General features: G+C 45.8%; 2 protein-coding genes and 1 pseudogene across 2 annotated transcripts; 2 read left to right on the plus strand and 1 right to left on the minus strand.

The window, feature by feature from the left end:
- The first annotated feature begins 6,831 nt into the window (after positions 1-6,831).
- Positions 6,832-10,369, plus strand: LOC124647974 (cyclin-B1-5-like). Its single transcript, XM_047187812.1, has 8 exons — positions 6,832-6,886; positions 7,462-7,585; positions 7,684-7,783; positions 8,665-8,880; positions 8,995-9,120; positions 9,223-9,471; positions 9,554-9,891; positions 9,991-10,369. Exons 1-8 carry the CDS (start codon positions 6,832-6,834, stop codon positions 10,115-10,117), a joined length of 1,335 nt encoding a protein of 444 aa, XP_047043768.1. The 3' UTR covers positions 10,118-10,369.
- Positions 10,370-12,719: 2,350 nt separating this feature from the next.
- LOC124706753 (increased DNA methylation 1-like) lies at positions 12,720-22,561 on the plus strand. The gene is made up of 10 exons (XM_047238422.1): positions 12,720-16,460; positions 16,652-16,772; positions 17,457-17,542; positions 17,859-18,100; positions 18,766-18,852; positions 19,394-19,493; positions 19,773-19,968; positions 20,107-20,300; positions 20,875-21,025; positions 21,594-22,561. Exons 1-9 carry the CDS (start codon positions 12,816-12,818, stop codon positions 20,893-20,895), a joined length of 4,692 nt encoding a protein of 1,563 aa, XP_047094378.1. The 5' UTR covers positions 12,720-12,815; the 3' UTR covers positions 20,896-21,025; positions 21,594-22,561.
- Positions 22,562-24,057: 1,496 nt separating this feature from the next.
- LOC124649192 lies at positions 24,058-26,392 on the minus strand (annotated as a pseudogene).
- Between the last annotated feature and the right edge of the window lie 901 nt (positions 26,393-27,293).

The raw sequence follows: 27,293 nt of genomic DNA on the forward strand, positions 1-27,293 counted from the left end.
GTCCGGCGCACCGCCCGGTCAACCGGATGGCCAACCGGCTCGTCCGGTCTATCGTCCGGTCGGACCGGCTCTCGCGCCGGCTCGCCCAGCTTTTTCGCATGATCTCGTCGAAACACTTGGATATAGGCTATGCTTTTGGCTTCCTCATATATGCTGATGACATGTACACTTACCCCTTCTGCTCTCCTTGCTCTATTTTGCTGATTCACAGGAAGTTGGAGCGGTGAGGATCATGGCACTACCGCCAAGAGAGGGAGGCTTGCAGCGCCTCCACCACGCCGTACTAGTGGTCGTGCATCTCAGCCCACTGGTGGCAGCTCAGCTAGGGGCCGAACCAAGACATCTGCCAGTAAGAGGAAAGATAAACATGCAGCACAGGATGGTGATGAGGTACTGCCAGAGTTCCATGTTGGTAATGTACATGTTGGTGCATGGAGAAGACTCAGAGAGTCCAACCCCTATCTCTTTGAGGAACCCACTTACACAGGGGGGATAAGTTTTTCTGGACCAAGACACAGCAAGTCATGTGGGACGACTACTATAACTCCCAAGAGCACATGAAGACATGCACCATTGTTATGCCCAAGGCCATCAAGGATGTCATTGGAATGTATGAAGCCACCAAGTTTCGCTTTGTGGTTGAGACCTTGAGGCGGATGGGGTTGTATGATCTTATGTGCTTGACACCTACTGATGGGTGCTATTGTCCAATCTTGGTGAGACAGCTTTCACCGCACGGTCTTTTTCCATGATGATGCAGCTCGGACTATGACTTGGATGATCGGCAAACAGAAATACACTTGCAACTATCTTGATTTCTGTGAAGCCTTGGGTTTTGGTGGAGGCCGTGCTTCTGGCTTCAAGATATATTCTCAGCAGAAGTTCACCAGAGGGGACATTGCCTTTTGCTATCCTCCGGAACCCACACCTGGTCCTCCCACCATCTCTGGCATGTACTACTCCTACCTTCTACTTGCCAAGCTATTCCGTGAGTCTCTCATCAGCAAGTCCGGCGATACAAGTGAATGTCGTGCATACCATCTGAACTTGATGTACTACTGCCACCCTGAGCACCGGAAGCTTATTGATGGCTGTGATCTTATCTACTGTGAGTTGCGGCGCTGTGTTCGCGAACGGCTGACTCCTAACCTTGCCCAGTACGTTCAGCTGCTCATCAACAAGGTTGTGCCCGCACCTCTCAATACTCAAGGTGAGCGGGTCAGGATGGAAGCTTTCAAGGTACCTGCCCAAGGTGATAGACCGGACGTCGCTGACATGATGCCTTCTGAGCGCCGGTCCAAGGAACGCCATGACCATGCTAGCTCCAGCCACTCTAGGCGCCCACAGCATGGTGTCTCACGGTTCTTCTCTAGCTTATGGCAGATGTGCAAAAATACCAATGATGTTGCACATCAAAGTCTTTCTTTGAACCAAGAGACAAGGAGGCGCCAAAATGAGTTCATGGCTACTAGGAATGTACCTGTTGCTCCTCCTGGCCCTGAGTTAGAGCCTGTCCACGCACCAAACTGGGAGATGCCTCTCCTTTCTGATGAGATGTTCCAGAACTTTGATCCTTCCTTGTACTTTGGTGGTCCTCCCCCTAGACCTGCTCGTGCACCTACTGCTGATGCTGATGATGAAGAGGATGAAGGTGATGAGGATGACAATGGCGAGGATGATGCTGAAGAGGATGACGATGAGGATGGTGATGGCAGCTCTCCATCCGCGGGGCACAAGTTCTATTGATGGGGCGCTAGCATCTCTCCTCTTTTCTTCGCCTTTTTGGTGTTCCGATGCCAAAGGGGGAGAAGAGAGTAGAGTCTAGGACCACGGGGTTCTTTGAGTGTCACAAGCCATGGGAGTTGCTTTATTTGGATTTTATATGGCTTGTGCGTATTTGCCTTGATTTCTCAAGAACCATTTGCTACTTTGAATAATTCATGTATGGATATGTATGGACGACTATTATGTGTGCTACTCTATGTTAGAATAATCATGCTTTATGCTTATATATCTTGATATACTTGTCCATACTATGCTTGTTTCCTAAAGATATTGGGGGAGCTTCTCATATTCCACAAATGGTGCACTTTGCATTCAAACGCAAATTCTCCAAGTGCACACATTATGGGGGAGCTGTCGTAATATCTTTTATGGAATCAAGGTTTAGAGCTTATCATAATATCTATATGTAACTCTAGCTCGGTGTGTCATCGTATACCAAAAAGGGGGAGATTGTAAGGGTATTTTACCCTTATCCATTATTTTGGTATCCATGACACCGTGCTAGAGTATTTGGTCTAATACATGTCTACAAGATGACTTTCAGGTATTAGCCAAAGAGGTATGATGGTGTAGCAATGGAACAAGAAGGCAACGGGAGACCCCCCCAATTCGACGAAAAATCAACAAGTTTTTCGAGCCCGGCCGGTCCCAGATCCGATCGGACCGGCCCTGGCACCGGACAGCCCGGTCACCAACCGGACCCAGCACCGGTGCCATCCGGGCATGTTCCAGTAAAGAAGGGCAAGCCCTCCGGTCAGCGTCCGGTCGCCAGCCCGGTTTGAACCGGCTGCTCCGGTCCATGGCCCGGTCGGACCGGGCACCAGACCGAGCGGCCCGGTCTGCAACCGGCCTTTGCGCCTGTGCCATCCGGGCGCCATCCAGTAACCTCAGACGCCTGCCCGGTCAAGACCCGGTCCCAGCTCCGGTTGAAAACCGGCCAGCCCGGTCTGTGGCCCGGTCTGACCGGGCTGTGGACCGGCCTGTCCGGTGCCACATCCGGTCGACCGGGTTCCTCGACGAATCTGCTGATGTGGCAAGTGACCAACGGCCATATTTCGAAGAACACTATAAATAGACCTTCTCCTACCTCTGAACAGTTGGGCACTACACTACAAGCTGTTCTTGAGCTCTCTCTCTCTTACTCCATTGCTAGAAACACCAAAAGCCTCAGATCTACCTCCTCCTCCACTCAAACTCAAATCCCTCCGGGGAATCATTAGAGGAGGACCCGATCTACCGTTCTACCAAGCCAAATCTCATTCCCCCTTGTATTCATTGAGAAGCTTGCTTCCTAGGGTTCCTTGGAAACCCTAGGTAGGCAAGAGGAGTCCGAAGCATCCAGGCCGTGGATTTGCTCCGGGCAAGATTGTGAAGGTTTGGAGGCTACCTCAAAGTCTACCACAAGTGAGTGAGCTATTCCTTCGTGGGATAGGCTCCGGAGAATAGGGTGAGCCTTCGTGGCACGGGGAATCCTTCGTGGGACCTCCACTCCTCCAAACGTGACGTACCTTGTTGCAAAGCAAGGGAACACGGGAATACATCCTCGTCTCCGCGTGCTATCGGTTATCTCTAACCGAACTCCTTACTTGTGATTTAACCGCTCTGTGAGAGCCTTCGTGCTCGAGTTAGTTGTATCCTCATATAGGTTGCTTCACCTAGTTTGCATTAGGCTCACCTTTATATTCCGCAAAGCCTAATATTGCAAAGAAAGAATTAAAATCTGTAGAAACCTATTCACCCCCCTCTAGGTTTACCATCTCTATACTTTCAGTATTGATGCGATCTATTTCTCCTTCATAGTGTGATGGTGATAGTGTGCATGCTATGTTAGTACTTGGTGTAATTGCAATGATCTATCATGCACTCTAAGGTTATTTAAATATGAACATCGAATGTTGTGGAGCTTGTTAACTCCGGCATTGAGGTGCTCTTGTAGCCCTACACAATTAGTGGTGTTCATCATCCAACAAGAGAGTGTAGAGTGATTTTATTATGTGATCAATGTTGAGAGTGTCCACTAGTGAAAGTATGATCCCTATGCCTTGTTTCCAAACACTTGAAACTCCGTTTATTTACTCGTTCATTGCATGTTTACTCGCTGCCATATTTTATTCAGATTGCTATTACCACTCATATACATTCATACTACTTCTATTTCACTATCTCTTCGCCGAACTAGTGCACCTATACACCTGACAAGTGTATTAGGTGTGTTGGGGACACAAGAGACTTCTTGTATCGTGATTGCAGGGTTGCTTGAGAGGGATATCTTTGACCTCTTCCTCCCCGAGTTCGATAAACCTTGGGTGATCCACTTAAGGGAAACTTGCTGCTGTTCTACAAACCTCTGCTCTTGGAGGCCCAACACTGTCTACAAGAATAGAAGCACCCGTAGACATCAGTAGTCTTATTAGTTCTTGGGCAGATGGAGAACCCTAGCATGAATATGAGATGAATCTAAGATGATTTATAGTTTCAAGTATTAATGTGTGTTCGTTTTCTCTCTTATTATTACATGTTGTGCACCATGTAATATTTGCCTATTGGTCTTGAGAGGGAACTACTCTCTGAAGTGTGGTAAAGCAAACAACGAGAAGTTATATTACCGTATCGGCGCTTTGTCACATGAATAAGGGGGATAAGTGGGATTCATAAAGCTCATATTGATGACCATGGGGTACACCCCTTAATAGCACAAGTCCATATGTGGCCGCAGAAGGCTAAATATTGTGGTTACTTAGAGATGCGATGACCGATGGCTTTCTGGGGGCATCTTATCATGGAGCTATCCCACACACAACATGCTTGAAAGCACATCTTGATTAACATGAGTTGTAGTGCTAGAGGTGGATCCAATAATCGCTGAGAACACTTTGTCTTATAAAGTTCCAACCTTTTTTATATAACGTTTTTACTGCTTTATTTACTTTTCCTGCAACCATTTACAACACCACATTTTATCATTTTGAGATTAGAAAACAATTATTAAGAAATCTTTAGTAGAAAGTAGCAAGGGATATCAAGATCATTACTAGTAGCTCCTCGTGGTTCGATACTCTTATTTTGAAACTAGCTATAACTGATATGTAGACTTGAAGTCATCATTTTCCTCAATCTCATGACGCACACAAGCCGATTGCTAAGTGTCAATCCAATGGTACTATTTGCACAAGGCAGGGGAGATTACAACATAAATAAGAACATTAATAAAGCAAAATAATGATATACAATTATGATTATTCATCATGATGTTAGAACATATCAGAGGCCTCTTGGACGACGGACTTGCATTTCGGGTGGATCATGATCATAGTTGGCACACATGAAAAATTTCATGCCAAACCTATCACAAAAATCCTCCACCTCCTTCACCTTTGCAAAGATGGCTGCACCAACACCGCTCCGCTCTCACCCTCGGGGCAAGCTTGCATCCTTCATCTTCTTCGGCTTGAAATCCTGGTCCGAGCAAAGCACTCGTAGTCACTTATATTTTGTTAAGAACGGAAGAGAGAAATGGAGAGAGCAAACTTGACCCTGGTGTTTTAATTTGCAGCTACGTAAGTGTACCTTATATAGCCTTTAAATAGTATGAACAATACCAAAAAAATAATTGCAGAAAAATTAGTCTATTTGTTGTATCAACACATAAATCATACACGAATATGCGCTTGCGGTGGTCTATTTCATGTACACGAAACTAGGATCTGACAGAGCCACGCATCGAGTCAACGTCGTCTGGTATAGTGGAGCCAGCCGGCCTTTCCCGCCAGAGAAACCTGACCGGCACGGCTGGTGGAGGCAAGGATCCACGCCACCCAGCCGCCTCTTGGGATGGTGGCATGGCCCACCGTGCATGCAACATGCTGACAAACGGCTGCAAACATGCCGCCTATGACGGCGGCGACACCTCCCGCCGCTATGGCCTACGGTGACACCCTCCATGTGTTACCTGGGGTCGTGCCACCACGAAGCATGTGATCTTTTCTGGAAATTCCGTTCATAGGTGGTCCTTTTTGATAATTTCTTTGGGTAGGTGGTCATTTATGTCAAAATTTTAGGAAGGAGTAGAGAAAGTCACATTGCAGTACTTGCACGTCGACCTTTCAATGACGTATTTTTCGTTTTGATGAGTTTGGAGGTGGACGGCGATTAGGCGGAGATAGCAATCCACTAAAGATGTCGTTAACCACTAGCATGGCAGTGGACGACGAAAACTCTCTAGCTATATCCTAGGTTATCAATTTGGTCAACGTAATATCAATTATACAACACAAAACTATACCATTAGAAAGTAAAACATCTAACATTTCTATTGATATATGTTGTGTAATATGTATCTTGCATTATCATGGTTAAATTTACGACCTAAAAACACGCGCAAGTCGTATGAACCGAGACGGAGGGGGTCTGTGTGGCTCCAAAAACAAGGGAAAGATGTTGAGTGGATGCAAGTCAGATATACGGTAACGTTCCACAAACGAAAACTCTCGGTGCAATGCTGAAGGTGAAAATCAGTCGGAATTGATGTCAATATTCTAGGAGATTAGGGATTTTAGGAAAGCTATTTCATTTTATTTGCTGTCCATTTGTGTGCAAAGCAAACTAGTGGTGATATGAGGAGATGCCTATGAATGAATTATAAACCATGGTTTGTTGTTGATACACCTCGGAGTGAATTATCGATTAATCTATAAAGTTCTCTGATTAGCAAAAAAATAAAAAATCTCGGTGTCTAAACCCAAACGGCTAGTTCCCGTGCCCTAGTCCCGCCCGCCGCCTCGATCTCTGCCGTCCGATTGCCTCCGTTGCCTCGGACATAAACTCGGCCCTCCCAACCTCGTCTCTCCTCTCATCCAGTCCAGTCCCCCGCAATTCTCAATCCCCCCACCACCGAGAGGGACCAAGAAGTAGCAGTAGCAGAGAGGAATCGGAGAGCCCCGCTCGCTTCTTCCTTCGCCTTTCTTAAACATCTCGCCGGAGCAGCGCCTCCCCGAACCTTCCTTTGGGGAGAGGTGGCGGAGCAAGTCCCCGCAGAAGAAGAAGCCCATGGCGACGAGGCGTCACCAGCACGCGGCTGCCGCTCAGCAGCCGGCGAACCAAGGTGAGCGAGCCCGATTCTTTCCCATCTTGCGCGTTTCTAGCCGCGCCGCGCGCGCCTTTGTGGGGATTGCGTTTTCTGGGCAAGTTCTTGATTTGGTCCTGCTTCTTGGAGTTTCTTCCCCCTTTCCTGCTGCGCGCGTCTTCGCGCTGGCTGGGGATCGCTCGTCTCCGGGCGCGTTCTTGATTTGGTCCTGCTTCTTGGAGCGATCGCTCGTTCTGGGCGCGTTCTTGATTAACTTGGTCCTGCTTCTTGGAGTTTCTTCCCCTTTTTTCCGGCCGCGTCTTCGTGGTGGGGATCGCTCGTTCTGGGCGCGTTCTTGATTTCGTCCCGCGGCGGCGGGGAAGGATCTTGGGAGCCTGGTAGTGGGGAATTTGTTCGCTCTTCTTCTCTCTTGTGATTCTTGGAGAAAGATTGTGTTTTTTGAGGCAGCCCGTCTTGTTCGGCTCGAGTTCTTGGCGTGCTCGCTGGCTCTTCCCCACACGAATCCTTCGCCAAGAACGGACTTCTGATGGTCCCGTGGCACTCTAATACCAGTTTCTGATATTTTCCCCTCCCCTTCCTGCCCGATTCGTCAGGTGCCGCAGTCCCGACAGGAAGGCAGAAGGCCGCCGCCGCCGCCGGCCGACCTGAGGCAGGAAACCCTCGGCGGCGAGCGCTCGGAGATATCGGCAACCTTGTCCACGCCCATGTCCTGGACGTGTAAGACAAGAAATCAGCGCTCGTCCTGTTTCTTTCTCCCAAGTTCCATGTCTGATTCCTGAATCCAATCTTGTTCGCTGTTCGTTTGTTTGTAACAGGAAGATAGAGCTGCCGGAGGGGATCAACCGCCGGATCACACGGAGCTTCGGCGCCCAGCTCCTGAGGAAGGCGCAGACCGATTGCGCTGTGACGAACAAGGTACGGTCACGCGCCCTTTTCGCCGCCGCACCTGCAGCCTACAGTTCTTGCGTATCTTGTTCACAATATTCTCAAGTGTGCACGTAATTTACTCTTCAAGACCATAAGCAGTTCATTAATGTCTGGATGCTTATCCATCTTTCCTACCGTTAAAGAATCTTGCTTGTTAGCCTGGTACAAGAACACATGTCTTTAGCTTCTGACAGACATATGTAGGTGCCATTTATTCTTTAGTCCCCTCATTTTGCTATACTCGCAAAAAAATCTAGTTAGTACTTCCTGCTTGTCCCAGGTGACTGCCAAATGGTGTGAGTTTGTTCCAAAGCAGCAAAGTGAATTTCAGGGACCTATACTATGATTTCAAACAACTATGAGCATGCTTAACTTTGCCATACAAAAGATACAACATAGAAATTCCGGTTTACTTTTGATGTAGCTTGTTCTTAGAAGCTAAACACTATTGTTTTCTTTTGATGTAATTTGTTCTTAGAAATGAGATGGTAGTTTGTGGAATTTTTTTCATTTTGTATGACTAATACTATCAAGTGTCAAGTTCTTTAACAAATATTCAGATTGTTGAGGTAAGGTAAATCCTAGGTTACCATACTTCTGTGTCAATTGTAAGGGATGATAAATTGATAACCATCCTGCAATTCATAATAAAATCTGTAGGATGAATATTGTTGGTGTTATAGATTCAGTGTGTTAAATAACAGATTGAGCATTTAGTGTGTTATAGATTCTCCCAGTAGGTTGTACAAAAAGTAGAATTGATCTCTATCTTTCTGATGAACAGAAAATTTAGCAATATTCAAATAGAAATTTAAATTTCAACTGCAATTTCTTGATGGTTGATTCGAAATTGGTGTCATGGTTTGCAGAATGCCATAGTGCCTGCCCCTCCTGCCGCCCTGAAGCCGGTGGCCAAGAAGGTTCTCAAGCCTGTCCCTCGTCCTGAGGAGGCCACCAAGGCAATCTACGCTGGCTCCGACGAAAACAGGAAGCCGTCAGAGGGCGCCGCCGCCAGCCCCATCCACAAGCTTCGCAGAAAGAAGGTGGTGAACACGCTTACTTCGGTACTCTCCCACCGCTCCAAGGTGAGCTAGTGACCTGATCGATCCAACACCTCTCTGCTGTATTGCTCCTTTTCGCTGTATGAATGAATCCAGTGTTGTGGCTGACCTCTGCTTGCATCCTCTTGTCAATGCCAGGAAGCATGTGGCTTCAATCGCAGGCCAAAGGAGCTCGTGCAAGACATCGACAAACTCGACGGCGACAACGAGCTGGCCGTTGTGGACTACATCGACGATATCTACACTTACTACAAGATTGCTCAGGTTACTACGAATCTCCCTTCCTCTTCAGACAACATGTCTGTTCAACTCACCTCAGCAACTGTTCTGAAACTGCTCGCTAATATGTGTTGTGATGTGTTGCAGCACGAGAGCCGGCCGGTCGATTACATGGGAAGCCAGCCCGAGATCAACCCCAAGATGAGGGCGATCCTCGTGGACTGGCTCGTGGAAGTTGCCCATAAGTTTGAGCTGATGCCAGAGAGCTTCTACCTCACAATCTACATAATAGACAGGTTCCTCTCCCTGCAGGCAGTGCCTCGACGGGAGCTGCAGCTCGTCGGGGTCTCAGCGATGCTCATCGCCTGCAAGTACGAGGAAATATGGGCGCCGCAGGTATGGCTGCTGGCTGCTCTGTCTTTGAACGAACTCTGAAACTCTGAACCCAAGAGCTCATCTGATTGTGTGTGATTTGCAGGTCAATGATTTCATTTTCATCTCAGACAACGCGTACTCGCAGCAGCAGATCCTCGGTATGGAGAAGTGCATCCTGAACAGGATGTCATGGAACCTCACCGTCCCCACACCGTACGTCTTCCTGGTGCGGTTCATCAAGGCCGCCGGGAGCGACAAGGAGCTGGAGCACATGGTGTTCTTCTTCGCCGAGATGGTGCTGATGGAGTACGGGCTGGTCTCCCTGTGCCCGTCCCTGGTGTCGGCCTCTGCCGTGTACGCTGCTCGGTGCACGCTGAAGAAGAGCCCCCTCTGGACTGAAACACTCAAGCACCACACCGGATTCAGTGAGCTACAGCTGATGTAAGAAGTCCTTCACTCCTCAATCAGAGCTAATGCTCTTCTTCTTCACTTAGTTGAGCTGGAATTCATGGAAATTATGTTTATGTCTGCTGGTTCCAGGGAGCCCGCCAAGGTCCTCATCGCCTCGCACGCTGCCGCCCCTCAGTCCAAGCTGAAGACCGTTTACAAGAAGTACTGCAGTGAGCCTTTTGGTTGTGTGGCTCTGCACAATCCCGCAATCGCCTAGCTTGGCTTCGAATCAAGAAAGCTCCGTTTGCTTTACTCTGCTAACTGATACACCATGGTGTACCAACTGCTATTCTTGTACATGTCTTTCTCAGTTACTGTTTTACTCAACTCTTTGGATACACCAGGGTGTAACAACAAGAATTAATGATACTCTTTTACAAGTGTTTCTCAGGTCATGTCATTAAATGTATATCGTCATGACTGCTGGGTTCCATGGCCTTTCTTGGTCAATTCTGTTTGTTCTTGTACTTGTCACTACTCGTTTTCTCTCATTGTATTTGTTTGTCAAAATGATACTGAAATGCTCCCACAGTTATGCAGGGACTGGAATTTCTTGGGTGGTATTGGTCATTCTCTGAAGTTATTGAACAAAACAATAATGCACCTGCAATTATTCTGGACAATGAGAAGAAGTTGTTATACACCCTTAGACTGCAGAAGAAACAAAGAGCGGGCCATGGAGGGAAAAACTGATTTGATCATTTAAAATCTGACCAATTGAAACAAATTACACCATGAGTACATGTAGCCAATAGCTGCAAATTTTCTAGACGTATTACAAATCTGCCACCAATGGGATTGCTCTTTTAATCTTTTCCTCTTTTCAATAGAAAGTCCGAGTTCATTTCAAAATGTCTTAGTCCCTCCGTCCGGAAAAATGTTGCATGTTTGTCTAAATACATGCGTGTATCTAGCCTAAGCCTAAGCCTAACCCTAACCCTAAGACAAATCCGTGGCATCCTTTTCAAGACGAAATGGATATAACTTTAACACCCCTCAAACTCATGGTGAATCCACAACATTAAGTTTGAAGAAGATAAAATTCATGTTCCTTGCTAGTTTGGATCTTCGTGAAGAGATCCACCATCTGCAATTTAAAGCAATAAACTTATCTTGCACACCAACGTGTACAAAAAAAACATCAACATCAATATGCTTGGTGAGTTTATCCTTCCCAGGGTCACTCACAATATTGATGGGACATGAAACACCAAACTTCTCAAGTGAACAATCATAACCAAATCACATGTTCCGTCAAGAGAGACCTATTGCAATTCAACCTCTGCACTCGAATAGGAAACTGTCACTGAAGGGAATGACGATATGAAAAATCACTAGCCTAGAATTGTAACGAGTTGGAACCCGGAAAGAAGATATGATGAGGTAGCATGCCATGAAGACATCGTAGAACACAAGTAAGATGATAATAGTGAACCCAAGTGGAAGCACAAATAAAACTAACTCAAAATATGTTCATAATAGAAGATATCAAGACGAGTAATAGCTAGATAGACATGCCTTCTATAAAATGATGATAACACATTAATTCAGACACGCGATCACCATCAGAGACACGGAGGTGAACATTGAGCCTCGTAGGAGTCTCAATAGTGTGCTCATAACTAAGAGCAGCATGAGCAAGAATATTATGGATTTTTTTTTGCGAAATAAAGAAGCCATCCGATATAGAAGAAATCTCAATCCCAAGAAAGTAGCAATGAAAAACAAGGCCATACATTACAAAACTTCTCACTTAGACGTGCCTTAACAAGGCAATGTACTCGGCATCATGAGTAAAAACGTGGACAAACAATGATAGATCATACTCATTGGGCAAAAAACCAGCAACGTTCACCACAGAGGTGAAGCGCACAAACCACGGTAGAAATCTTGCTTAAGGCCATAAAGGGAGCGAAGAAGACGATAGACTATACCATAAGGAACATCATGTGGCGGAAAGTGATTTTGGCTCTCGAGCTCTCGTGGTCTTGCTATTTTTTAAAAAATAAAAAATATTTTTACAAGTTGTTAAAAAATATGAAAATAATTCTGAAGATTGTCAATGTTACATCTCATAATTATGCAAAATCTCAATCCAAGATTCTTTTTATTTTGTGCTAAACAAAAATAACAAAATCTGATATGTTTTGGAAATTAAAAAATGACTACTCAGATCTACATGTAGCTCAAAGTATGAAGTATTTGAAATTGCTTTTTACACGTTTGTGGGATACATCGTAAACTAAATATGGATTTTTTAAGATTTTTTTGAGACTCAAAAATATGATTTTTGATTTTTTATATAAAAATGAGATCACTAGTGCCTATGTGCACCAAATCTCTGTCCCATCATGTGGTGGCTATATATATAAATTTTCTCACGCAGCTCACTCTTACTGAGATGAGACACTGACCGATGACGAATAGAGGCCAAAGTGTGGAAAACTGGAAACAATGATCATATGGATTCAGGTGCGTATCTGATCATGTAAGGCATTTATTTTGTTGCTAATCAGCAAATTCGTCTACAGACTATTTAATTCACTGGTCACAGATACTACTGAATTAAGCACCTTGACGCAGTGTTCGGCCACTGTGATACCTTGCCACTGACGACCAAGCCCCGGCGAGCCCTCCCTCCCCTCTCCCGCCGCCGGACCGAGCGCCCGTCCGCCCGCCCGAACTCCTAGGCAGCCGCCGGGCTCGGATCTCGTCTCGTCCCGCCGCGGCAGCAGGCCAAGGTCGATTCGCCCCTGCTCATTCCGCTACAGCCGGGGCGCCGCCACCTCCCGTCCCCGCTCGATTCGCCGGCAAATTCCGGCATTCCAGGTACCGCTGCTCGCCTGCTCCCCGGCATTCCCCTCGCCCGGGTTTCCCCCCGCCTCAGATTCGCCTCACTGCACGCTTCTTGCCAGATGCCCGGGGAGGAGGCGCTAGGGTTCAGGGAGGACGACGCCGTCCGGTTCATCTTCGGGGAGGACGTCGCCGCCCGGATGGAGGAGGACGGCGGCGGCGGCTTCGACGGCTCGCTCCTGGAGCTCCAGGCCTTCAGGGACGTCTTCTCCAGCTCCAGGGGAGCCGCCGGCCACTGCTGCCCGCCGCCCATGGAGCCTGCAGGAGGGGGGCGGTTCAAGGTGGCCGAGACGTCGCTGCTTCCCGGCGCCCACTTTGCTCCTCAGCAACCTGCTGCTGCCGCGCCTCAGGCTCAAGTTTTCGCCGATGCGCCTCCACGGTTCTGCGGCGAGCGCATTGGTGCTGGCTGGGCGCGTGGTCTTGATGTGGATGCACAATCACATTGCCCCGTTGAGCCAAACGGGCTCATGGATGTCAGAGTGGATCTTGGTGTCGAGGGGCACACACATTTCCAATCCGGGCAAAACGACGGTCGTATGGAAGACAAAGTGGACATTGGTGTCCAGGAGCATGCACATTGTCGCAGCCAGCCAAATGCAATCGATGAACTGGCTCTCGAGCTGGATACTGTGCTGCAGGGTTTCTTGGGATGTGCAGCCGACGTGGTCGAGAACTCCAACCGGCAGCAAGTATACGGCGCAGCGCTCATGAGAAACCACATGCAAGCAGCAGCTGAGGACAGAGTTGCCGGGATCTGCGATGCGGTCGGGTTCGGTGGCAGCAGCAGCACCAGCGGTGTCGACGATCCCATGCCGTCCTACATCGACGCGCTAGCGGATTTCTCGCAGTTCCAGAGCACCGCCTCTCTTTCCGACCCGTTTCTGTACCAGTGGCTACACGATCAGCAGCCGTTCCCGAGCGACGCTGCCTCGTGCTTGAGTTATGACAAAGGACAGATGGTCGATGCTAGTCAAGCCCTGTATACATCTAGCGGGACAGTTTTATCTGAGAGAGGAGCCGGAGAAGGGTACCCGCTCTTCAGCAAGTCAACCTATGATACTGCAGTGGCAGTGGCACCACTCCTGTCCCATGACCGCATTGGCTCTGGGCAGCTTGCTGAACTTGAGCACCTCTGTGAAAAGGGCACACCGGATGCAAATATTAGTTCACTTGATGATGGTGATGTCCCTCAATGCAGCAGTCTACAGTCCATCCCACCTGCTGTTGGTTCTAAGAAGACATCAAGCAGGGATCTCCCCAATCTGTTAGAGGCGCATGCACATTGCCTTTTCAAGGATGCTGGCTGGACCATCAGCCCGCGAAAAAGGAATGACAGGGCTAAGATGTCATCCTATTTCACAGCACCACACAGGGAAGTGGTCCTTAGCTCACTAACTCAGGCTTGGAAGTTCTGCGGTAACAAATTATATGAATCCTCTGTGGGCTCGGAACGGGGGAAGTATCCCATGGAGTGGTCAGATGTTGATATGTTCTGGAAGGACCTCATAGATACAATGGAGTATATCCAGAAGATACTTGTGAACCAACACAACGCACTTACACTTCTTCAACGGTGGGAGCTTTTGGATCCTTTCATTGCTGTCGTGTTCATCGGTAGGAAAATTTTTGCTCTGCAAAAATGTAAAACTGTCAGAGCTGTTGATAGTTCAACATTAGTCCTCGATGACAACAGGAATATGTCTTCAGAGAGCAAAAGTACGCAGAAAGCCAGTAAAAGTACACAGAAAGCCAGTAAAAGTATGCGGAAATGTACTCCTGCGATCACAGAAGCTGATTGCAGAAAACAAGCAAGTGAGAGCTGCAGCAGGAGTCAGGCTGTGCCCAGCTGTCATGACTTCGAAGGTGGCCATAACAGAGATATCAACCTACAAAATGGCTGCACACAGGGCCAGAATAGCGGGGCAAGTGACGGAAAGGAGAATCATATTTATGTAAGCACAGAAACCCGGCAATTCTGCTCCGGAGCAGCACTTATCAATGATTCAGTGAAAAAAGCAAGGAAGAAGCCCAAAATGATACCTGATATTGATGCAAATGGATTCGATGAGCTGTATTATCAAAGCTTTGTGCAGCATACTATGGAGAATGTATTTAACCAACAGAGCAATGTAGCCATTCTTGACTTTTCTAATCCAGAAAACATTAACCTCTCAGAAAAACATGGTATTTGTTCATCTGTTGGCACATTGAAAAAGTATTTGAAAGCTGAACCCAGATCAGCAAAGCTAAATGGAAACAGCCAAAGCAACAAACCTGGCATGTTGTGGCCTATAGAGAGCAAGCAAATGAGTATGTTACGAGGTGAGGGTACAGTAAAAGAACCTAAGGAGCATTCAATCTCAGAACCTGATTCCAATGCGAAGGAGTCAGGTGCCAATGAAACCATCACTATAGAAATGGTCCACAAGAAGTTACCTTCAGAGGCCAAGCAGATGAGTGTGTTAAGAGGTGAGTGTACTGTTAAAGAACCTAGGGAGCATATAATCTCAGGACCTGATTCTAGTGCAAGGGAGTCAGGTGCCAATGAAACTGTTCTTATAGAAATGGTCCACATGAAGTCACCTTCTGAGAGCAAGCAGAGCATTTTAAGAGGTGAGGGTACTGTTAAAGAACCTATGGAGCATACAGTCTCAAAATCTGATTCAAATGCAAGGGAGTCGAGTGCCAATGAGATGGTCCCTATAGAAATGGTCCACAAGAAGTTGCCTTCAGAGAGCAAGCAGATGAGTACGTTAAGAGGTGAGTGTACTGTTGAAGAATCTACGGAGCATACAATCTTAAAACCTGATTCAATTGCAAGAGAATCGAGCACCAATGAGATCGTCCCTATAGAAATGGTCCACAAGGAGTTGCCATCGTTGAAGGAATCATCTCTTGGAATTCCTCCAAAGGACTCACATAAGGTTTCAAACTGCAATTCTGTTCCTGCTGAGTTATCCCGTGAATCTAATGCTGCTTTCCTGAAAACTGATTTATCTCGCGAGGCACAAATCTGCAAGATGGCCACTGCTAAAAGGAAACATGAAGGTTGTGATAAATATGGCAAGAAGAGGCCCTGTGAGTTGCGTATCAATGACGACGACCTTCTGATCGCAGCTATTGTAAAAAACAGGGATGTTGCCTCCTACCACAAATATGCTGCAAGCTCATTTTTTCAAGGTGCAAAGTACAAAAAGCCTAAGAGCCAGAAGCGAAGTACTAAACTGCTTGCTCGAACATCTGGAAAAGGAGGGACAAACCTACTGGGTGGGAAGAGAATAAGTTTGACACGGAAAACTGTGCTCTGCTGGTTGATTGCAACTGGCTTTCTGACAGTAAAAGATGTTGTTCAGTACCGGAATCTGGAGAGCAATGAAGTTATTAAGGATGGCCAGGTCACCTGGGAAGGCATTCTTTGCAAATGTTGCTCAAAAACCTTATCTGTATCAGACTTCAAGGCTCATGCTGGTTGTTGTATGCCTATGTCCTCATTAGGCCTCTTTCTGCAGTCTGGCAAGTCATATACTCTATGCCAGGTAGAGGCCTGGTCTTCTGAATTGATAATCAGGAGAAGTGATGCAAGTGGAAAGAAAGTCGAGGCGATGGATGAAAATGACGATACATGTGGTTTCTGTGGAGATGGCGGTGAATTACTTTGCTGTGACAATTGCCCATCAACATATCATGAAGCTTGCTTGTCTACCCAGGTACCAAGCTTCTCTACACTGACATTGACTGTTTATCCATTGCAGATGTGTTTCTAATTTCCAATATAGATGTTGCCATCCATTGTTGCACTGTTTTGTTCCATAAAATGTTTGTGTTGGAACTTTGAATCTACTACTTATATTGATGAAGTTTGGTTCATAAATTATTTTCTTTCTTTTTACATATGTAGGAGCTTCCTGAAGGCAGTTGGTACTGCCATAAATGCACATGCCGGAATTGTGGAAATCCAGTTAGTGAAAAGGAGGTTTCGTCCTCAGATATCTTAAAATGTCTGCAGTGTGGAGATGCATGTAATGATTACGACTCTTCCTCACCTGCCTTGTCATTTGCACTACTTCTGCTACTTCCTCTGTTCCATATTAGGTTGTCGCTGATTTGGATGAATCTAGACACATATCATTTAAAGTAAATATTTAGGGATGTAGTACTTAATTGGGTCGTACTGTTCTTCATACTCTTGTATTTATCTTTAAATTGGATCCATGCTCTCACTTTCTCAGTATGCATGTATCAATTACAATCCCTCCTCGTTTGCCTTGTTATTTGCGTTATTTTCTGCTATCATTTAAAGTAAATATTTAGGATGCGATACTTAATTAGTACTTTTCTTCAAATCCTGTATTTATCTTTAAATTGGATAAGTACTTCCGCACTAATTAGCTTGCTGGATATTCTGTAAGTCCATAGAAATTCTCAGAGTTTAATTCTCTCACAGAAGCTACTTTATTAAGGATTCATATTTTAATTTTCTCAGTATAAAAGGGGCTTAGGCCTCCGATTAGACTCCCTCTAACTGCACTTTGTTTGTTAGGGCTTAAGTTTTCCGTAGCCTTAGCTGAAGCTGAGGTCTCTTAGTCATCATTCATCTCATATAACTTATCCAGTATTCATAAATCATAATGCATAGTGGGTGAATTTTATCGTGTAATGTTTACCCTAAACTTTAACTTGATATTCTCGTCTATTACTGGCAGACCATGACACATGCATTAAGCACGAGATGCTGCCCTGTGATGGTCAAGGATCTGACACATGGTTTTGTGGGAGATACTGTAAGGAGGTAATATTTTATTTTATTTTTTTGCACAAGATGCTGAGTAGTACAAGTCTTGTTATTTATCACACTTGTGGAAATTATGGTTTGTTTTCTGGCTCGGCATTCTTCAGACACTAGTACATCTTGGGGACTGACTGACAGTAGGAAATCTTTGGTTGCTTATTTTCCATGCTTGTAATATGTCAGATGTCATTAATATGATCGAGGAGGATCAAACTGATTGCTACTCCATGCAAACTGTTGTTACACAAGCTGGAAATGTTGGCTTACCCTTCATTTCCTTTTTCTGAAAGCCTTTCTCTGCAATTGTTGCTAACAGATATTTGTTGGACTACATAGTCATGTTGGGATAGAGAATATTATTGACAATGAGCTTTCATGGAGCATATTGAAGTGCTGTAGTGATGGACGGAGGCTACACTCTTCCCGGAAGATTGCCCATATGACAGAATGTAATACAAAATTGGCGGTGGCTCTTACTTTATTGGAGGAATGTTTCATTCGCATGGTGGATCCTAGAACTGGTGTAGACATGATACCACATGTCTTGTACAATAAGGGGCAAGTTTCCTATTTACTTTACTCATTATCCTTTGCACCATGGATTTTTCTTAGACAATATTTGTGCTATACTTCATTATCTTTTTTGCACCATATGGACGAGCAAGGTGTATATTGTAAATGTACTCTATTGATCTTTTGTGGTAAGTGAAGTCTGCCAAGGCCAAAAAAAAAGTTAGCCACCACATATTTCCTAAATTGAATTTTTTATGTATCTCCACTTAAAGACTAAGCATCTCAAACATCTCCTTCTGAAGACTATGTTTCCTCTATTAATAACCAGTTCAGACAGTGCTTTGAAATACGTATAAGTACAGTTGATTTCTTCATATTACTGTGGAAATTTGTGTACCATACCCTGACCCTCTATTGGAACTGCATTTTTTTTTGGGTCTTGGGAGTTTTGGTGAATTCTAACAGCAAGCTATTATATACATTTTTGTATCAACTTATATGATTATAACTTAAGTTTCTTATTGTACTGGTAATTTGGATCGGCGCTGATACCTTAGATCCATTGATAAGATATTTGGTTCAATGCTAATAGCTAATTTCTAGTTGTATATATTAGGACTAATTATTTCTCACAGAGTATGCTAGAGTACTTGCCACAACATTTTACCAAACCATTTTGACACTTACTAACATGGAGCACATTTCATCAGATCAAACTTCGCGCGCTTAGATTATCAGGGATTCTACACTGTAATCCTGGAGAAAGGTGATGAGATTCTATGCGTAGCATCTATCAGGTAAGTACTTGGTTGATCAAGCAATCTCTAGGCAGAACACATTCTTTTCTTTCTGAAATATGTTTGTGCTTAGCCATTGGCTGCTGCCATAGTTGCTTTACAACTTATATTTAAGAGCGACTATGCATGTGTAAGCAACACACTGTCCAGTCAATGGCTAACATATGGACCCTTCAATGGGTGCCTAGAGGCTGACCAGTTATCCACAGTTCTTATGCAGTTTGTACGTCTGGTAGTGCAAACTTTTCATAATGGAATTTCTAGCATGCAAACCTGACCTGGTAATTCAGGGATTTCGGAAAATCTCTCCATGCTGTGTAATTCTTGCAATTCCAACTGGTTCGGGGCATGCATGAGCATAGATTAATTTTCTACACAACAAATTTTTTCTTCTAATTTTCGGCTGAACTTAGCAGAATTTCTATGTAGATGAAAGTGGTGTGTTGGAAAATTAGTTGGCAATCGACTATCATATATTGTAAGGGTTGTTTCCCTCATTTGCTACCATGTTTACGGAATTTCCCTTTACTATTTTCTGCAGGTTACATGGGACCAAAGCAGCCGAGCTGCCTTTCATCGCTACTTGTGTGGATTATCGCCGTCAAGGGATGTGCCGAAGATTGCTGGATATCATTGAAAAGGTAGGTATACTGGAGTTTCGGAATCAGATACAAGTTCTGTTGCAAATTATGTAATTCTCATGATCGTGTACTATTCCCTCTGTCCACAAAAGGATGTCTAGTGTATATATACATCCGAATTTAGACAAATCTAAGACGTCCTTTTGTGGACAGAGGTAGTACAATAACTCTATTCACTAGGATTTCAACCGCACTATAGATTTTATGATATGATCTTTCTTAAAAATTACTTCTGTTGTCCAGATTCGACCATGTGAATTTCATTTACTTTTATTACAGATGCTGAGATCGTTCCATGTGGAGATGTTGGTCCTTTCTGCCATCCCAGAGTTGGTTAATACATGGATCTCAGGATTTGGTTTCAAACTTATCGAGGATGATGAGAAGAAACAACTTCGTAACGTTAATTTGATGTTGTTTCCTGGGTCATCCTTGCTAACCAAAAGATTGGATGGAACAACAATTGCAAAACCTGGTTGGTTGTCTTATCCTACTCCTTCAGCCATATTTTGCGCTTAAATGCTATGCATTTTTAATCTGCATCCTGCATTTATTCCTTCTGTTCTTGCACAGTTGCACCTATAATAATGCTCAAAACTTTGTAACTATGCAGAGAAGGAAAACAGCGCATGTAATGTTTCTGGATTAACTAATGGCAAGTGTTTATCTAAGGGGAAAGCAAATGCGCATCTTGAACTCCGTGACCTTGAATTGCCAGAGGAGTTGAATCCTGAGGTTGCAATAAACGGTTCTTTCGGAACACTGAAACGTGAATGTAATCCCGCAGCATGGTTCAATTCCGCTAAGGTTTGATCCATCAGCAATACAAAGCTTTTATATTTTTGCTGATTTGAAAACAGATAACCTTTTGCCAAACATTATACTTGTGACTTCTAAGTGATGTATCTGTAAGTTTTTAGATAAGGAGACATCTCTAGTTGATAACAAACAGATATGCAATATCATAATTCGATTGTAATGTCAAAATCATCTATTCAACCGGTAGTGCTTTCTTCCACAAGAAATCCAGAGAAAGGCTGAGGTTCTTGCGTGTGTAGTCTGAACCATGACTTTCTTGTTCTTCATTTGCGTTCTTACCTGTTGCTCTTCAATGTGCATAAGGTTGTACATTCACGATGCTGTGTTTTTCATTGTACAACTCATAGTGGCCCCTAATATAATGGTTTGGATTCAGCACACACAAACAAGCAGACCATTTGGAGCAAATATGCATACATCTCGCTTCCGTTGATAAAACTTGATCAAATCCTATGTTATCCAGCTAGCAGTACTACTTCTATTTTTGTCCTTATATTTTGCTGAGGATGTGCTATTATAGCCATAACTTAATGCTGCATGATCTCTTCATCTTGTTTTGTAGTTAGCTGTTGGGGAAGTGTGATTTTCTCACGGAATCAAACATCGGGCCTCTATACTTGGTGGGCTATCTGTGCTAGCCAACTTTGTCTTGCTGATCTAGGGCTGAACAGTGATAGAGAAGCTTGCTGCCGTGGTCATGCAACTGCTTCCAGGTATGATCTAAGGACTTGTCTGAAAGAAACCTGTCACAACAGAGCATTTTGGCTACCCCCGGTTCATCTGGCAATTTGGGTAATACTTCTTGAAAATTTTGGGGGTGTATACCGGTCCAGAGTTCAATGCCTTGGGAGTAGGAAACAAATAATAAAAGAATAGACAAGTTGTGATTCTATTCATAATTCACATAGGGCCATCTAAGGTATCACCTTGCTACCAAAGAAAGTTTAAAATCTGAAATAATGCCAGAGTGGACAGCATTGATAACTAGTACAGCTACTACAACTGTACCTTTTGCTTGTCATCTAAGGTGCAACCCCTTGATCATTACCTTTTTCGCATTATGTGTGAAAAGTTATTGAATATGCAGTCATATGAGAACCCATGTAATTTTCACGCGATTTTTTTGATTTCTTTATGTACGTCTGGTCATTTTGAAAAGGTTGGATCCATGCATTCTAAAATGGTAAGTAGAAAGATGGGAGCACTAATTCTAAATCTGTGATATGCTGCTGTTTATACCTTCTGGTCTTCTGTCTTATCATTGATTTGTATGCTTTGCAGTCCCAATGCTGCGCCGTGGATGTTCACGCACATTAAAGGCATGCAGTGCAGCAGCTTTTTTCTAAAGCAGGCTTCATCAGAGTTGTATGTCAACTGATCAGAGGACATACTCATCCTAGAATGCTTATTGAACTGGATCGAAGACAGTGTAAAACATGTCGAAAACAGAAACTAAAACAGAGCCTGGTCCCTTGAGCATGTAAAAGCGGTGTTATGATCTCCTGAATCAACTGCTTCCATGAGGTGGGATGACAGGGTGCCAGACTCAAGCACCCGAGCTGTGGTAACCGGTCTGGCAATTGAAGGACAAGAAAAGATGTGAAGACAGTGTAACAGGTGACCCTTGAGCCCTTGTTGTTAGGAGGTTATTGAAGCACTTTGTTCGGCACAAAAGGGGTAATGCGGAATAGATTCGAGTATTTAGCATCTTCAAGGTATGCCTGCAAGCAGTTTGTAGAGCCATCCAGAATGTTTCAGTTCGAGCCATCAGCAAACAAGCTGGTGCAGTCCGGTCTGCGTACAGCACCAACGCATCGTAAGCTTCCTCTCAGATGCGCACGCTTGAATGGTGAGATGATTTATGAACTGTACCCAGGCACCTGCACTTGCCCTTGATCTGTATAAGGACTTGTGGCGTGGCAAATGCTGGCAAGTTACTCGTCCAATGTCAGTGTTCCGTTGATCAGATGCGAGCTAGAGCAACTCCATTGCTGCAAGCCTGCAACCAGCCCTTCCACTTTGTGTGTGGCAATGGAACCAGCAACAATATATGTTGAAGCCGTTTCTTCCTCTTTGTGGGTGCAGTTCATTTGTGGAGCATGTATGGTCAGACCATATCAGTGGATGTTTCTGAACATGGAATTTTTGTATTGGAATGAATCCAAAGAAATGTTTCGTATCCCTAGATGTACTGTAATGCTAGCACTCTTGCACACTTGACAAATTAATGAAACTATGTATCATCCCTTTGGTGAAAACTGTTGATGTGCTCAATTTTTTCAGCAACTTTGATACAAGTACAACGCAAAGAATCTCTGATACTTTCCTCAAAAAAAAGAAAAATTCTGATACAGAAGACGCATCAGCAGGACATGCATCTTGGTGCCATCCTCCTGCTGCTAGGTTCTTCACCCGCTGCGGCATGAACTCGGTGCGCGAGGCACTGTACTCCGTGGTGGTCATGCTGAATCTGCCTATATCTTTTGATCAGCCAGTCAATAGCCGGCTAATCACCGATGTGTGGAAGATTGGGTCAACATCAAGTAGCAGATCTGGGATGACCGTGTTATTAAAGACATGAAATTGTTGAAGCTGTGAATAGGCTCATGAATCGTGATGACGGCGAGGACATGAGGATGAGAGCCCAAACTGGCTCACTGCTGAAAGAGGCAGTAGCCTGCACAGAAAATTGAATCTTATTTCTAAGATAAACTTAGTAGCCTGCACAATGTATTTGAATGTTATTGGGTGTATAGAGCTAGTGGTACATTTTCAAATGAACTCAATTTTCTGTTAGTGATAGAAGATCTACATTTATTGGTTATATCCTGTAATCTCTTTGGTGTAGTTTGTACAAGAAGATGTGATACCTTGTTTTGTGCACTCTGTGCTGTATTTAACTTCTCTCCTCTGCAAGCTTCTTTTACAGCAGCTCCCTTGTTGTGTTTCAGAAAGAGTACTCTGTTCAGAACAGTTGCTCATTATTTTGTTCAACAAAAATTCAGAGAATTGGCCAATACCACCAAGAAAGGCCGTGGAAATTTCAGTCCCTGTCTAAATGTGGGAATACTTTGGTATCATTTTTACAAGTGAGAACTACTCCGGTGTACCGAAAGAGTAGAGCGGAACAGTAACCGAGCAGATCAGTGACCAATTGTTGTTTCACCAATTCAGGAACTGAATGTTGGAGATGCATTTGAAATGACCTGAAAAATTTCTGTTGGAAGGGGAAGGAAGAAAGTTGGTGGCAGATTTGTAATATGCATTCTTGCTTCAGTTGGTGGCAGATTTTAAAAGATCAAATCAGGACCTCTTTATTTTTTTTCCTGAAGGCTGTCAGCACTCACTGTCAATGTAACAGTTGCAAGTAAGGTTGCTTTTTGGAATCAAGCAACATTTATCAAAGTACCGGAACAGACAGAGATACTTGCAAACACTTGGAACAGGAAATGTGCAAAACCGACAAATATACATTACTGAAGTGGAACTGGCACATGTAAAATAATACTTTGAACTTTATTCAAACATACGTATAGTATTAGTATCTGTTACACCTTGGTGTATCAAACACACTTTGAATTCGATACAAACATATGTAAAAGAAATGGTACTACATAAATAGTAGTTGTTACACCCTGGTGTATCAATTAGCAGACCAGCATCCACTCACGTGAACACAGCAAGTGTAAGTAAACCAAGCCTTCTTGATTGGAAAGCCAAGCAAATCCTAAGATGACTAAACCAACTAGGCGAGGCCCTGAGCAGCAACTGCAGGAGGCTGCATGGAAACACGCGCAAACTGCTCGCCGGCGTACTTCCTGTAGACGGCCCTCAGCTTGCTCTGTGGAGCTCTGGCGTGGGAGCCGACGAGGACCTTGGTAGGCTCCCTGAAACCAGCAACAGATATGAGTTTCACAAAATTTTCATTCAGGTAGGCTCGAACATCCATCCAGCTGAAGAGAATCGAGGACTTACATCAGCTGTAGCTCATTGAAGCCGGTGTGGTGCTTGAGTGTTTCAGTCCAGAGGGGAGTCTTCTTCAGCGTGCACCGAGCAGCGTACACGGCGGAGGCCGCCAACAGGGACGGGCACAGCGAGACCAGCCCGTACTCCATCAGCGCCATCTCGGCGAAGAAGAACACCATGTGCTCCAGCTCCTTGTCGCTCCCGGCGGCCTTGACGAACCGCACCAGGAAGACGTACGGCGTGGGGACGGTGAGGTTCCAGGACATCCTGTTCAGGATGCTCTTCTCCATGCCGAGAATCCGCTGCCGCGAGTAGGCGTTGTCCGCGATTGAGATTAAATCATTGACCTGCACAAGCAGACCACGGACACTTCAGATTCTCAGAGTTGGTTGACAGACAGAGACATAGGCAGCACATGAGCTAAGCGAAACGGAAGGAGTTGAGAAGGCTTTGGCGGCCGTACCTCGGGCGCCCAGATCTCCTCGTACTTGCAGGCGATGAGCATCGCAGCGACACCGACGAGCTGCAGCTCCCGCCGAGGCACCGCCTGCATGGAGAGGAACCTGTCGATGATGTAGATGGCGAGGTAGAAGCTCTCCGGCATCAGTTCGAACTTATGCGCCACTTCCACGAGCCAGTCCACGAGGATGGCCCTCATGTTGGTGTCGATCTCGGGCTGCCTCCCAATGTAGTCGACCGGCCGGCACTCGTGCTGCAACACCAACAAATGTTCAGAAATCAGAACAGTTGCAGGTGTAAATAGAACATTACATGCTGTCTGGAGGGGAAGGAAGATCGTAGTAGTAACCTGAGCACTCTTGTAGTAAGAGTAGATGTCTTCGATGTAGTCGACAACGGCCAGCTCGTTGTCGCCGTCGAGCTTGTCGATGTCTTCCACGGGCGACTTTGGCTTGCTCTTGAGGCCGCATGCTTCCTGCCATTGACAACAACAGAGGTCGGTGAGTCAGTCACAATAGTGGATTCATTCATACAGTGAAAGGGAGCAGTACAGCACAACTGAGGTGTTCGTGTTGGATCGATCGAGCTCACCTTGGAGCGGTGGGACATCACGGCGGTGAGCGTGTTCACCACCTTCTTCCTGGGGAGCTTGTGGGCAGCAGCGGCCTCTGGCTGCTTCTTGTTCTCGGTCGGCCTTGGCGGCCTGCTCAGCACGAGGGGCAGCCTTGAGGGCAGGCCTCCTCGCCGCCGGCTTCGGGGCTGGTGCAGGAGGAGCAGCTTCGGCATTCTGCAAACCATCACAGCAACAATCACCAAGAATTCAGTCAGGCGCTATGAAGAAGGTACAGCGTACAGGCAAGAATTGCAGGAGGAGGAGGGGAAGGGGGCTCATATGTCTATGTCTGTACCTTGCTCGGCCCAGCGCCGTTGGCCTGGGCCTTCTTGAGGAGCTGGGCGCCGAAGCTCCTAGTGATTGGGCGATTGATGCCCTCGGGCAGCTGGACCTGGGCGTGGACGAGGTTGCCGATATCACCGAGCGCTCGCCTCCGAGCGTTCCTTTCCTCAGGTCGGCCGCCGGCGGCGGCGGCGGCCTTCTGCTTTCCTGTCAGGACGGCGGCACCTGACCATCGCAACAAATAGACGATTGTCAATCGCAAGAACTGTTGGACGCACGAATCGGGCAAGAAAGGCAGGGAAAAAGATCGGGAACTAGGCATCAGACGGCCATGGGAACACTGAAGATTCGTTCTTGGCCACGGATTCGTCGTACGAAGAACAGTCGAGCCGACGAACGGATAAGGAACTCGAACGCAAGATGACCCCAAACCCGAAACTTTCCCCAAGAATCGAACGAGAGAAGAACTGCGAACAGATCGGGAAGGCCTCGAATCCGGGCAATCGAATTCCCCGCCGGGCTCCCAAGATCCTTCCCCACAGACGGGACCAAATCAAGAACGCATCAAGAAAGAACGAGCGATCCCCGCCGCGAAGAGGCATGCGCGGGACCAAATCAAGAACGCATCGAGAAAGAACGAGCGACCCCCGCCAAGAAGAGGCGGGCGGGAAGGCCAAGAAAGAAGGGGAGATCCGGGGTGCTCACCTCGGTTGGCCGGCTGCGGAGCGGCAGCCGCGTGCTGGTGGTGCCTGGTCGCCATGGGGCTGATCTCGGGGACTTGCTGGACCGGACCGCCTCCTCCCAAAGTTCCGGCGAGGCGCTGCTCCGGCGAGCTCGAAGTCCCTCTCTGATTCCTGTCTGGTACTACTGCTTCGTGGTCTCGGCGGTGTGGGATTGGACGGGAGGGGTGCTGGTGTCGGGGACTGCGACGGGAGCTTTATCCCGCAACGGGCGGCTCCAACGGTCGGCAGATCGGGGGAGCCAACGGTCCGGATGGGGTCAGACGGGATCCGACGGCTCGGAAGAGGCGGCGGGGGGACTGGGGCACGGCGACTAGCCGTTGGGGCAACGTTCTGTAGATGGAAAGTTGAGAGTTTTTGCGTATGGAAAGTTACCGTGTACCGACTTGCGCGATGCCTTATTCCGTCCTTTGTTCTTTCCTGTCCTCCGTGGTCCGTGTGGACACGGTGCGAAAATCCATTTCGATTTTTTCCAGAACAAAAAGAGAATGCACGAGTTTTGAACTTTTGTTACCGGAAGCTGGATTACCTGGCACGTCGGCGAAACTCTGAAACGGAATGCACTTGTTTTCTTGCTTAAAATGTTTATCTTTTTTTACAATCGATACTATATACTCCCTCTCTCACAGTTTATAAGGCACGCGCGTACCCCTAGGTCGCAAATTTGATCAAGTTAGCATTAGTTATATGTTATAAAAATTACATCATTAGAAAGTTCAGATGTTCTATTTTCTAATGATATAATTTTTGTATTATTTAATTTAAATTATATAGGTTAAATTGATGACCTAGGGGTACGCGCGCGCCTAATAAACTGTGAAGGAGGTGTTAAGTAGTCTAGCCTCTTGTATAATTGTATGTATACGTGTATTGTACATGTACTGATCCTTATATATAGTGGAAAGACGTGAGGGCTGTTCA

This window comes from Lolium rigidum, chromosome 4 (genome assembly GCF_022539505.1).
Source record: "Lolium rigidum isolate FL_2022 chromosome 4, APGP_CSIRO_Lrig_0.1, whole genome shotgun sequence".
Taxonomy (NCBI): Eukaryota; Viridiplantae; Streptophyta; class Magnoliopsida; order Poales; family Poaceae; genus Lolium; species Lolium rigidum.

Excerpts from the sequence above, each read along its gene's own strand:
- LOC124647974 (XM_047187812.1), top strand. The coding sequence starts at position 6,832 with ATGGCGACGAGGCGTCACCAGCACGCGGCTGCCGCTCAGCAGCCGGCG. Across the intron at positions 6,887-7,461 it reads TCAGCAGCCGGCGAACCAAG|GTGCCGCAGTCCCGACAGGA; the intron begins GTGAGCGAGCCC and ends CCGATTCGTCAG. Across the intron at positions 9,892-9,990 it reads TTCAGTGAGCTACAGCTGAT|GGAGCCCGCCAAGGTCCTCA; the intron begins GTAAGAAGTCCT and ends TGCTGGTTCCAG.
- LOC124706753 (XM_047238422.1), top strand. The coding sequence starts at position 12,816 with ATGCCCGGGGAGGAGGCGCTAGGGTTCAGGGAGGACGACGCCGTCCGG. Across the intron at positions 16,773-17,456 it reads TCTGCAGTGTGGAGATGCAT|ACCATGACACATGCATTAAG; the intron begins GTAATGATTACG and ends TATTACTGGCAG. Across the intron at positions 19,969-20,106 it reads AACAACAATTGCAAAACCTG|AGAAGGAAAACAGCGCATGT; the intron begins GTTGGTTGTCTT and ends GTAACTATGCAG.